The 12,247-nt window shown below is 41.4% G+C and overlaps 1 protein-coding gene across 1 annotated transcript in view; it reads left to right on the top strand.

Moving 5' to 3' along the window:
• The window catches only part of RRN3 (RRN3 homolog, RNA polymerase I transcription factor), a 36,910-nt gene extending 25,249 nt beyond the window's left edge, over positions 1-11,661 (top strand). The window contains 7 exon segments of the mRNA XM_033235668.1: positions 954-1,084; positions 2,760-2,890; positions 3,752-3,936; positions 5,677-5,785; positions 6,629-6,781; positions 8,397-8,484; positions 9,781-11,661. Of these exon segments, the coding sequence (XP_033091559.1) occupies positions 954-1,084; positions 2,760-2,890; positions 3,752-3,936; positions 5,677-5,785; positions 6,629-6,781; positions 8,397-8,484; positions 9,781-9,942 (959 nt within the window). The 3' untranslated portion in view covers positions 9,943-11,661.
• Positions 11,662-12,247: the final 586 nt, after the last annotated feature.

Raw genomic sequence — 12,247 nt, 5'->3', positions numbered from 1 at the left:
TCTGTTAGAGTGTGTATATGTAGGAGTGAATTTTTTAGTGGATTTGGGGGTCACACTAAACATAAATGTTACATAATCTGCCCTTTACATGGATGCTGAAGGTGAACATTTTCTCATATCATTGCCTATTTTAAAATAATTGTTGTTGCATCCCAACACCTAGGCCAAGGTGGGAGGATCACCTGAGGCCAGCAGTTCAAGACTAACTAGCCTGGGCAACATAACAAGACCCCATCTCTAAAAAAAAAAAATTAATAATGAATGTTACTGATCACGTGGGTTTAACTGTCTCTTACTGTTTTCACCATTATAAGTAACAGTTATAATGAACATCCTTGTGCCATTATATTCAGTTGTTTACTAGCAGTAAAATGATTGGATCAGAGGTCTTTTGCTACACAAATTGTAGAATTGCCCTTCAGAAGGGTTTGCATTTCTGACCTTGCCACAGTGTGTGAGGTGAGGACCTGCTTCCTTGCAGGTGTTAGATTATTATACTTGGAAAATCTGTGCAAATTAAAAGTAGCATTTTGTTTTAATCATATTTTAATGGCTAACGTCTTTTTTTTTTTCTTTAATAGACACAGTCTTAACTCTGTAACCCAGGCTGGAATGCAGTGGTGGCACAAACATGGCTTAGTGCAGCCTTGACCTCCTGGGCTCAAGCGGTTCATCTGCCTCAGCCTCCCATGTAGCTGGGATCACAGGCATGCCACCATAATGTTTTGATTTTTTGTAGAGACAGAGCCTCACTATGTTGCCCAGGCTGCCCTTGAACTCCTGGGCTCCCTCCCACTTTGGACTGCCAAAGTGCCGGGATTGCAGGCAGGAGCCACTGTGCCTGGCTGGATAATGTTGTTTTTTAATGGTATTGTGTTCCTTATGAAAAATCTGGCAGATGAAACTTGAAAATATGCCTTTGTAAAAACTGAGATGACAAATTTTCTCCGTAGGTAAGGTTGATAACAACAAAACAAAGGATCTGTATCGTGACCTGATAAACATCTTTGACAGACTCCTGTTGCCCACCCATGCCTCCTGCCATGTGCAGTTTTTCATGTTTTACCTCTGTAGTTTCAAATTGGTGAGTAAGAATGTGATTAACATTATCTTAACTTATTTTGGTTTTGCTCGAAATTTTTCCCTAAAAACTGGGGTGGATGGAGACCTTGAAGTAAATAATTCTTTTCCTTGAGCTTACTTGCTAGTCTGCTTAATAAAATCGCATACTCTTTTCTTTGTTTTTTTCCTTTCTTTTTTGAGACACAGTCTCGCTCTGCTGCCCACTGCTGCAACCTCTGCCTCTTGGGCTCAAACGACTCTCAGGCCTTACCCTCTCGAGTAGCTGGGACCACAGGTTACCACACCTGGCTAATTTTTGTATTTTTAGTAGAGGCAGGGTTTCACCATGTTGGCCAGGCTGGTCTGGAACTCCTGACCGCAAGTGATCTGCCCGCCTCCTGCCCCCTAAAGCATTGGGATTACAAGTGTGAACCACTGTGTCTGGCTCACATCCCTTCCCATTACACTTGGAGAGAAAACAGATTGCTGCCTCCCAGTTCAGCTAGGTGCTCCGAAAATGTCATCCTGCCTTTTGGTCACTAGGTGGTGCTCTTCCCTTAAGCCTTTATTAAAATCTCATGGGGTAATTAACTGTATTTCCTTTATTCTTTCCAAGGGTTAAGTTGGAAAGAATAGCCCAAACCAACTTATTAATCTAGAATTTTAAAAACATTAGGCTGTGGATTTTTTTTTTTTTTTTTTTTTGGTAGGGGAGAGAATATAGGAAGTTTTTCCTTCTCTGCAGTGGTTTTGTGGCTTCCTAGAGGTCGGGAGAGTGTTGGTCATGGGAAAGGAGGTTGAATGCTGTCTGCCCCCATGGGCGCGCCTAGCTTTAGAACAGCGCTATTTAGGAGAAGTTGGAAGTTACACCCTTTGGTGAGAAGCTGTGTCTGTTTTTTTTCCGTGATTGGCGGAATTACTGGAATACCAGCTGTACGTTAGTCCGTGTTTCTGTTCATGGTTGAGTTCAGTGTGTGCAGAGACTGGAAGGGAGCTTTGCACTCACAGGAGTGCCCCTGTGGAGCTCCATGGGATGTGGGTTATTGTTGATCACCAGTTCTGGCTGACATTGGAATCACTTGAAGAGCTTTTATAATATGCAGATTCCAAAGCCCTGTCACAAACCTATTGAATTTATACCTCCCAGGTTGAATTTTTTTTGTTGTTGTTGTTTTTTATTTTCTTTTGTTTTGTTTGGAGACGGAGTCTCACTCTGTCACCCAGGCTGGAGTGCAATGGCATGATCTCGGCTCACTGCAACCTCTGCTTTCTGGGTTCAAGTGATTATCCTGCCTCAGCCTCCCAAGTAGCTGGGATTGCAGGCACCTGCCACCATGCCTGGCTAATTTTTGTATTCTTAGTAGAGACAGGGTTTCTCCATGTTGGCCAGGCTGGTCTCGAACTCCTGACCTCGGTGATCCACCCGCCTCGGCCTCCCACAGTGCTGGGATTACAGGTGTGAGCCACTGCGCCCGGCACCAGGTTGATTTTGATGCTTAGCTAGGTTTGGGATCCATTGAATTAACACCTGAGATGCCTTTTGTTTTTAATGTTACTCTCTCAACGTGTTTAAAAAATGAAGACCATGACATACTAGAACTTTTCCCTACATTGGTGAAGTAAAAATCTTAGGATTTTGATAGCCAGATTATCTTAGGCATTAAAAAAGATCACACCGACACCCTCTCTTTTTATAGGGATTCGCAGAGGCATTTTTGGAACATCTCTGGAAAAAATTGCAGGATCCAAGTAATCCTGCCATCATCAGGCAGGCTGCTGGAAATTATATTGGAAGCTTTTTGGCAAGAGCTAAATTTATTCCTCTTATGTAAGTAGCCTAATTTTCCAAGTACTTTTTAATATCATGCTTTAAAAAGAGCATTGTCTCAAGTCAGAAATATCTCCCTTTTTTTTGGTATGTTTTTAAAGTGAATAAAATTCCTACTCTGTGCAAGATGTTTATATTTCTAAGCAGTGATTTTAGAATAAAGTGTCTCCTTTTTTTATATATAAAACCCCATATGTAAGGCTTTTGTCATCTCTTCTGTGTGGTTGCACTTAAAGATCCATTTGTTTTTGTGGATAGAGAACAGTGTTGTATACTGTTTTGATTCTTTTTGTAGGTTTATCATTTTTTTCATTTGCGTTCCGAATCTATTGTATCTGTTAAAGCTGAAGAAAAACCCTTTTAAAGGTAATAGATCTCTCTAGAAGGCCAGTTTTTTCCAGTGGCCCGTGAAGGTATCTTTGGACAAGGATGCTGTTGAAACCCTTCCCCGACCACAAAATTGTTGACCATAGGACTTGACTAGGATCCATCAGGGAATACTGAAGTCCACCAGACTATCTTTCTCTTAGGAGATGTTGGTGAACTTGTCCTATTTGGCCAGTCACCCTAAGAGGGTGCCTTTGAGATGGTTAGGAGAACCTGCTTTCCATCCCTTGGGACGTCCTTAGGGGCTCACCTGTTCCTAGAAGGTCAGAGCTACTTTGCCTTGTAATTGGAAGGTTGTCTTCCTATGCACCCATCCATATCCTTCCTTTCTTTGCTTTTCCTCTGTGTCCATGGGTATTATTTAAAGAAACCTATGAACTTAGTGTGGTTTGTAATGAAAGGCAGTTGTGTATTTTTATGTTATTCTGTTTTTTTTATGAAGTGTAAGTTAACTTGAATTTTTCTTTTCTCTAGTACTGTAAAATCGTGCCTAGATCTTTTGGTTAACTGGCTGCACATATACCTTAATAACCAGGATTCGGGAACAAAGGCCTTCTGCGACGTTGCTCTCCATGGACCGTTTTACTCAGCCTGCCAAGCTGTGTTCTACATCTTTGTTTTTAGACACAAGCAGCTTTTGAGCGGAAACCTGAAAGAAGGTCAGTGTTGTGGGAGTGCGGGACTGGATTTTCCTTGTGTTCTTGTCACCCTTTAGAATGGTGATTCTTTACTTTTTTGAGATTTTTATTAAAAACTCTGGATTCAGAAAACTGCATGTACACTCAAACTTTTAATAATAATTTCAAGCGGCTCATAGGCCCCTGCAAACCCCTTAAGATGGATTTGAAGTTAAAAAAGAGGTTTCTGCTTTTGAAGGTTTGAAATGTGAAGATGTCTCCAGAGGTGAGGCTGAGCCCTGGGCTCTGCCAGTGCCCTGTACAAAGCTTCAGGTGGATGCACCTTCTCTTTGTTGTCCTTGTAACAGCCCAGTAAATGGCAGGTATTCTCCCTTTACAGACAGCACCAAAGCGCAGGGAAGTCATTTTCCCAAGATCACATGGTTATTGGCAGGATTAGAAAAGTGAAGCCAGGTTCAGCTGAGCCTAAAGTTTGGGTTTATATAGATTAAACTCTCCCTGAAGCCTTGAGACTTAATTCACCAGTATTGCTTTGCAAATTTCTAATAGTTACTTAAAATTCAAATCTGTCAGTTGAAACTTACTAGATTAGTGTATTTTAGTTGAAGAGAGTCTCCAAGAACAGTGTTTATAAGTCATTGTAAATTGTTCTGTTTATGTTTATGAATAATTCACATGGTTTTGTGGGCCACTTCCTCTCAAGCGAGGTCCCTCAACCTCACACGATTGACATTTGGGTGCATCATCCTTCATCGTTGGGGGCTGTCCTCTGCACTGTAGGATGTTTAAAAGCCTCCGCCTACTAGCTGCCAACAGCAGTCCCCGACCACCCCCAGTTGTGACAACTAAAACTGTCTCCAGACCCTGCCATGTGTCCTCTACGGGGGACACAGTCTCCTTGGGTTAACAGCCAGAGCTCTAAACTGAAAGTTGTATGTGTTGCATTATATATATTTACCTACATTCTACATGCTTCTGAAAAGATGTTGTATGAACTAGTCGGATGAGGTTTTATCACAAGGTAAGTAAATACAAGCTCTGCTTTTCTTTGTATAAATTAATGCCAGGAATCTGAATTGAAGATCTTGTTTTTGTAAGCTGTGACATCCCATTTAGGTAATTTTATCAAAATATGTATCAAAGAAGCTCCCAAAAAAATATACTTAAGTACAAGTTGGTCAGCTTGCCTCTTAAAATAAATGTGATGTCTTTCTTTTCTCATGTAGGAGAGAATTATATTCAGTAAGAAAGTGGTTTCTGTCTAAATTTGCCTTCCATTGAGGTAGAAGGCACGTTTGGAGTTCTCTTGTTTAGAAAAAAAACAAAACAAAAAAAAACTACAAATGACTACTGTGTACCTGAAAACAGCGCTCAGCTTCACTATTGAGACGTGCAAGCTAGAATCAAATTGCTGTTTTGTTTTGTTGCCTGTCATAATCGTTAGCTGAAACCAAATCACAAGGTGTTTTTCCCCTCTGTATTAACTCAGCGTATACTGAACTTACAAACGTGTGAACTTGCAATTGTCATGGAATCTTACAGCCTGCTACTTCCTGAGTTTTCTTTAGAGAAAATGTGGTTAGCCTAGTGATACTCTTCTGGGCCATACACTGTGTGACTATCTGCATGGACCTTTATTTAAAGCATTTCTGCAAATAATTTTTTCTTTTAATGTGTGATAATTTGTGCTTTTAAAGATATCTTACACTTTTCACTTACATTTGTACCTCTAAAAAAATCTTTTTTTTTTTTTAATCAAAGGTTTGCGGTATCTTCAGAGTCTGAATTTTGAGCGGATAGTGATGAGCCAGCTAAATCCCCTGAAGGTTTGCCTGCCCTCGGTGGTTAACTTTTTTGCTGCAATTACAAAGTAAGTTATTTACACTTTGTTGATGGGAGTTATTTAAAATATTTTTATTTATGTTTATCTAGTATTATAAGAGTCTGTTAAATTTCTGTGAAATTAGTAACATCATAAAAGGCCAGGCGTGGTGGCTGACGCCTATAATCTCAACATTTTGGGAGGCTGAGGTGGGAAGATTGCTTGAGGCCAGAAGTTAAAGACCAGCCTGAGCAACATAGTTGCCATGGTGACCTGAGAACCTGCGGTGGAGAGTGACAGAAGCGAGATCTAAGTCCTCATCTTGGAGAAGCTGTCCAATAAATAATTTTTCAAGTTGCTCAGTCATTTAGAGACGACTACCAGAAAAATTAAAAACATAATTGTCTTTTTTAATTTTATGCTTTCTTCTATGCATTTAACTGTTCTCACTCAGCATGTCTAGTCTGTTCAAGTCTCTTCACCAACGACTATTTCCTCCTGAGTAACTCCTGAATCCCTTTTCCACCAACCCTCTAATTCTTTTGCAAACAGTAAAAATAAAGACACCTATAGTTACGTAATCTAAGAGTTTTGCCTTGCAAACAGTTATTTTTAATGAGTAATATCTATTACTCAGTAAAATCTAAGCCCAGTTTTGCATTCTGAGTGATAGCCACATTTTCTTTCTCCTTAGCAAACTTGCAAATAGAAGACCCAGAGAACAGTACCCTAGAAGTGTTACTTTCTGCTTTATATTGTTATTTTTACTAGCACTTGTTATGTTTAGCAGTTTCTCTGTGGTGGGTACAGTTGTCACACACAGCTCAACATCTGCACAGAGTCACTGTAGCGTGTTAATGCCTCTGTTTGTGTTGTTGTTTTGTTCCACAGTAAGTACCAGCTCGTCTTCTGCTACACCATCATTGAGAGGAACAATCGCCAGATGCTGCCAGTCATTAGAAGTACTGCTAGAGGAGACTCAGTGCAGACCTGCACAAACCCGCTGGACACCTTCTTCCCCTTTGATCCCTGTGTGCTGAAGAGGTAGGTACTTTAAACCTTGATGCTGGAGGAGGTGGATTTATACGTGATACATGTTTGCTTTTCCCAAGATTGGGATTTAGGGCTCTTCGCTGGAAGTGGCCCTTCCTCGCTGTTGATGAGCGTCTCGTGGTCTCCCTGCATCTCTTTCACAGGCCCAAAGTAGAGGATGCCTAGCAGGACTTGCCGAGTGGCGCAGGCACCCCAGAGTGGGTAGATCTTTGCCTCACTAGGAGCCAGATTGATACCAAGGGTTTTTGTTTTATTTTTTATTTTTATTTAAACTGTTATTTAAACATATAAGGTTATGAGGTAATAGTGCCAGGATAGGGGAGGGTGCTGTCTTTTCTTGCTGCATAATTTTCTGTCAAGTGCCTTGTTCCTTCCTCTAGAGACCACATCCCATTCTGTTGCACAGGATAAACAAAAAACAAACGATTGGCTGGGCACAATGGCTCACGCTTGTAATCCCAGCACTTTGGGAGGCTGAGGCGTGCAGATCACTTGAGGTTAGGAGTTCAAGACCAGCCTAGCCAAGATGGTGAAACCCTATCTCTACTAAAAATACAAAAATTAGCCGGGTGTGGTGGCAGGTGCCTGTAATCCCAGCTACTCGGGAGGCTGAGGCAGGAGAATCACTTGAACACGGGAGGTGTAGGTTGCAGTGAGCTGAGATTGCGCCATTGCACTCCAGCCTGGGCAACAGAGTGAGACTCTGTCTCAAAAAAAAAAAAAACAAAACAAAAAAAACACACACACGATTTATGTAGATGAATTATTCTAGAAAACCACTGGGCCAGCCTTAACTTGGCACTTGTATAAGGAAGCAGGATTTTTGCTTATTATGGTTTCTAAAATAACTAGCAGCATCATGACCATCTGGGATTGTCTGGTCCCTGAAGTCTTGGTTGACTGAAACCAGATTAGTTGTTTTTCCTAGACTTACTTTTCAGCAAATTACTACAGAAATATAGAAAAGAGAGTTCCAGAATATTAGTTTCATTTTCATTTGGATACTATATATAATTGACTTGTCAGTCTTTGTAAAGTTTAGAAACAATTTCACTTGAAAATGGAAAGATGAAAAACAGTATTTCAATACTCCATCGGCGTGAGTGAATGAACTCTTATACAGAAAGAGCCACATTAGTTACAGCATTTACATAGAGGGTTTTTTTGTTTGTTTGTTTTTGTTTTTTGAGATGGAGTCTTGCTCTGTTGCCCAGGCGGGAGTGCGGTGGCGTGATCTCGGCTGATTGCAAGCTCCGCCTCCCAGGTTCATGCCATTCTGCCTCAGCCTCCCAAGTAGCTGGGACTACAGGCCCCCGCTACCAAGGCTGGCTAATTTTTTGTATTTTTGGTAGAGACAGGGTTTCACCATGTTAGCTAGGATGGTCTTGATCTCCTGACCTCGTGATCCGCCTGCCTCGGCCTCCCAAAGTGCTGGGATTACGGGCGTGAGCCACCGCGCCCAGCCGGGTTTTTTTAATGTAATTATTTGAGCTGTAGTTTTCACTTCTTGGTTTTGGGTAATAGGTCTTGTGAGAAAAGATCCAAACTAATTTTGACTTCTGCTGAAGTATTTAACTTGACTTTGAAATGTGATCTTTGTTGACAGGTCAAAGCAATTCATTGATCCTATTTATCAGATATGGGAAGGCATGAGTGCTGAAGAGCTACAGGAATTCAAGAAACCCATGAAAAAGGTCAGTTTGTGATTGATGGAGCACACTCTCGGAATCTCCTTTCTGGTTTCAGGTCACAGTCAGACAGTAAGCGGCAAGTCGCTCATGCGTGTAATTCCTGCACTTTAGGGGGTCAAGGCCAGAGGATTGCTTGAGACCAGCCTGGGCAACACAGTGACACCCTGTTTCTACAAAAAAATTTTAAATTAGCTGGGTGTGGTGGTGCACACCTGTAGTCCCAGCTCCTTTGGAGGCTGAGGTGGGAGGTCAAGGCTGCAGTGAGCTGTAAATGCAGCTCGGCACTCCAGCCTGGGTGACAGAGCAAGACCCTGTTTTCTTTAAAAAAGCACACCAAAACCGTGTCTTACTCCTTCTGCCTTTATACAATTCCAAACCCAGGTTTTGTTGTTATGTAGAGACTATGGCTTTTTTTGATAAATTGCTTAAACGAGACACCTCACATACTGACATGTGAGAAGCGAAGGTTAATTACAAATTAGCTGACCAAATTTAGATCTTTGTTACTTGCACATTCTCACTAAGTAACAATCTCCAGTTGATTCATGTTGAAACTGCCCCAGCAGTTTCCATTAGTTTTACAGATCTTCATGGATGGGTGGTGAAGACGCAGGTTGCAACATACCCTCCAGGTCACACGAGGCGGAGCTGAGACAGTTACAGTTAGAGAGGAAAGTTAGAATCCAGTGATGAAGAATTTTGCTGCTCTGTTGCTTGGGAGCACATTTGTTTTTGCATTAAAAGCAGCTTCAAGATGGCTTTTTTGTTGTTGTTTTTAATAAGGAACCATTGGAAAGCTCATTTCATCTTTTTCTTTATGTTTCGCGTTTGTTGAGGGGCGTGTAATTCATTCACACTGTGTTAGGTACAAGAGCTCTAACACTGGGCAAGAATGACTTGTCATGTTTCCTGTCCCCATTGAGCTTGAAATCGGTTTGCAAGTCAGACTTTAAACAAATGATTACAACATGTGATGAGCAGGTATGTGGGTATGTTGGTAAGAAGGAAGTGCTTCTCCGAGGGAGCTTTTTTCTGTTCTGTTTTGTTTGTTTTTTTAGAGACATGGTCCAGCTCTGTTGCCCAGGCTGGATTCGGAACTCTTGAACTCAAGCAGTCCTCCCACCTCATCCTCCCGAGTAGCTGGGGCTACAGGCGTGTGCCACTACACTGGCTTTCTTTTGAAATTAAGATACTTTCTTCACCATCTTCACAGACGTAACACCTTCCTGAGGAAGGAATTGTTGAAAGCTTTTCAGTCAGCACTGGTGATCTTACTGATGATTTCTGATGTTTCTACAGGAGATAGTGGAAGATGAAGATGATGACTTTCTGAAAGGTGAAGTGCCCCAGAATGATACCGTGATTGGGATCACACCGAGCTCCTTCGACATGCATTTTCGAAGTCCTTCAAGTAGTGTGGGCTCCCCACCCATGTTGTACATGCAACCCAGTCCCCTCTGACTGCAGAGATTTGTGACTGAGATGTTACATTTGGGATTCCCCATCACCTGTCATGCCCTCAGCACCCAGCTGGTGCCATTGGGCATTGATGGCACTGAACTAGAATGAGTGCCTGCCTCGGCTGTGGCACTGCCAGCTTAGACTGAATCAGGCATCGGAAGACTGGGTGGTTTTTTTGTTCCCCTTACAGACAAAATGAAAAGACTGACTGTCATGTGCAATATTTTACAGTGGGGTTGATGATACATTTGGAAGGATTTGCTTGTTTAATATGTACATTTTTTGTGTTAACAGCTTTTTGACACAGTTACCAGGTAATTTCTAATATAGGCAGCAGACTGTTTTCACAGGTCGCTGTTCTGACATGGGTTTTGTCAGGTCCGTGGTCCTGGGATTTTGCTGATCAGCTTTCAGTGAAGAATCCTCTAGGATGAAACTCCTATTTAAAGACTGTAACTAGAAAGTATTTGTTTTGGCTACATTGTTCACCGTCTGCTGTATTGGCATTTGTCTGTTGGGATTTCAAGGGCGTGTAGAGAAGATAGAAGGAAAGCGGAGAGCTGGCGCGACGTGGTCTGGGACACAGAGTTGGAGCTGGCACTGAAGGAGATCTCCAGGGACTTCAGAGACCAACAGAAGCCCATGGGGAAGAGAGAGAAGATTTGGGGAAACAGAATCAGACGTGTAATATACTTGGCACAGCGAAAACATGGATTTAAAAGATAAAAAATGGAGGTCCAGGCAGATGTAATTCACATGGACTGAAAGTGAGCCTGGGCTTGTGTAAAACACATGAGATTGTATTTGACCCCTTGGCTCTCAGGCGTCCCCGTTAGATCTAGAACTGCTCCTTGGTAGCCATTAGATCGAGTCGGTTTTGATCTGCATCAGTTGGTTATTGAGATTTCTTTGTTCCAACAGGAACGTTTGTTTAGATTATTTGGTGTTACGGTTTTGCTCACAACAGTAGGTGGAAGTTCCTAGTGCGGTGTTCGTCTGATGGCTGTGCATATCGTAGATCCGGCCTGGTGAAATCCTTCTCAAAGCTTCCTTTTGTATTTTTATGACTAAACAGAGGAAGTCTTCAGAAGACCTCGCTTTATAACAAATGTGTGCAAAACTCTGTTAGAGTCATTTTGAAGCTCCAGCATTTTCACTTGATTTCTTACATGTGTATTTTTGTTTACTGGTGAAAATGGCCATCTTTAAGCATATTTATTTTCTGCCACTTCTATTTATTTAAAGGCAAGCAATATTTTCTTGATCATAATATTTTGTAATGAAATACTTCCTCTTTCCCAGGGCTTTGTATGCACTTGTATGATTACATTGAGGGAAATGTAGAGTTTGAATTTCAGTCTGTAAATACTTTTTTGGAAAATAGAAATTTTTATTGCTTTAAAGTTTTCGATATGGGTGGTTTTCTTTTGGGGGCTTGGTGGAAAGTCATTTGAGAACGTTAAGGTTCTCTTTTTAACTGCTGGTAAAATGTGGATTTTTGTATGTTAGATAAAATGAGTAAATGAAATTCCCCAGAAAGTAATAGTAAGTGGGGTCTTTGTGGGTTGGGAAGTAGTTTTAATGTAGAAAGACATTTACAAATAAGTCTGTTGAATTTCAAAGGAGTTTGTGAAAAAAATCCATGGTGAAAATAAAACAATGACATGGTTAATCTGGAACTTCCATTCTTATACCAATAAAAGGAAGTACCTCAATACATGTTCTTTCAATTGGTGTGTGTGTGTGTGTGTTTTTTTTTTTTTTTTAATTTAATGTATGAAAGCATTTTGCAGTGGAAAGCTCCAGAGGCAATGCTGTTGAAGAGGGAGAAATAGTGCTGGTGTGGCGGGGAGCTTGATGAGCTTCACTGGATGCCGGGCTGAGGATGGCTTCCATGTGCACCAATGAAGTATCCGCGACTCTCCCTAATCACACCCAGCCAAGAGTGATTGAGGGTTAAGCGGGTCCAAGGGAAGGAGACACTTGCAAAAAGTTACATGTTTTGAAGGGACATCTATGGGGAAAAATACTGTAAAATCTCCTTCTAAATTACATGCCAACAATGGGAATTTTCCCTTTCACTAAAAAGTAGTATGTCAGTTGTAGGAGTCTCTAGGGTCTGTCCTTTTGTCTGTGTGCTCTGGTTTGGTCTTCCTTGATGAGAGGTGGCTGAATTTTTACAAGTCAACTTACCGAGTGCCACGGGCTTCCTTTCCTAACCAGCTGTTTGACCTTGAGCGACTTACCTAACCTCTCTGAGCGCTAATTAAGCTGTAAAATGGGAATAAGATACTAGTGTAAGGCT

The sequence above is a fragment of the Trachypithecus francoisi genome, unplaced genomic scaffold (genome assembly GCF_009764315.1).
Source record: "Trachypithecus francoisi isolate TF-2019V2 unplaced genomic scaffold, Tfra_2.0 Lachesis_group15, whole genome shotgun sequence".
Classification (NCBI taxonomy): domain Eukaryota; kingdom Metazoa; phylum Chordata; class Mammalia; order Primates; family Cercopithecidae; genus Trachypithecus; species Trachypithecus francoisi.
Note: the sequence above shows the minus strand (reverse complement) of the source record. Positions and strands in the feature narration are given on the sequence as shown.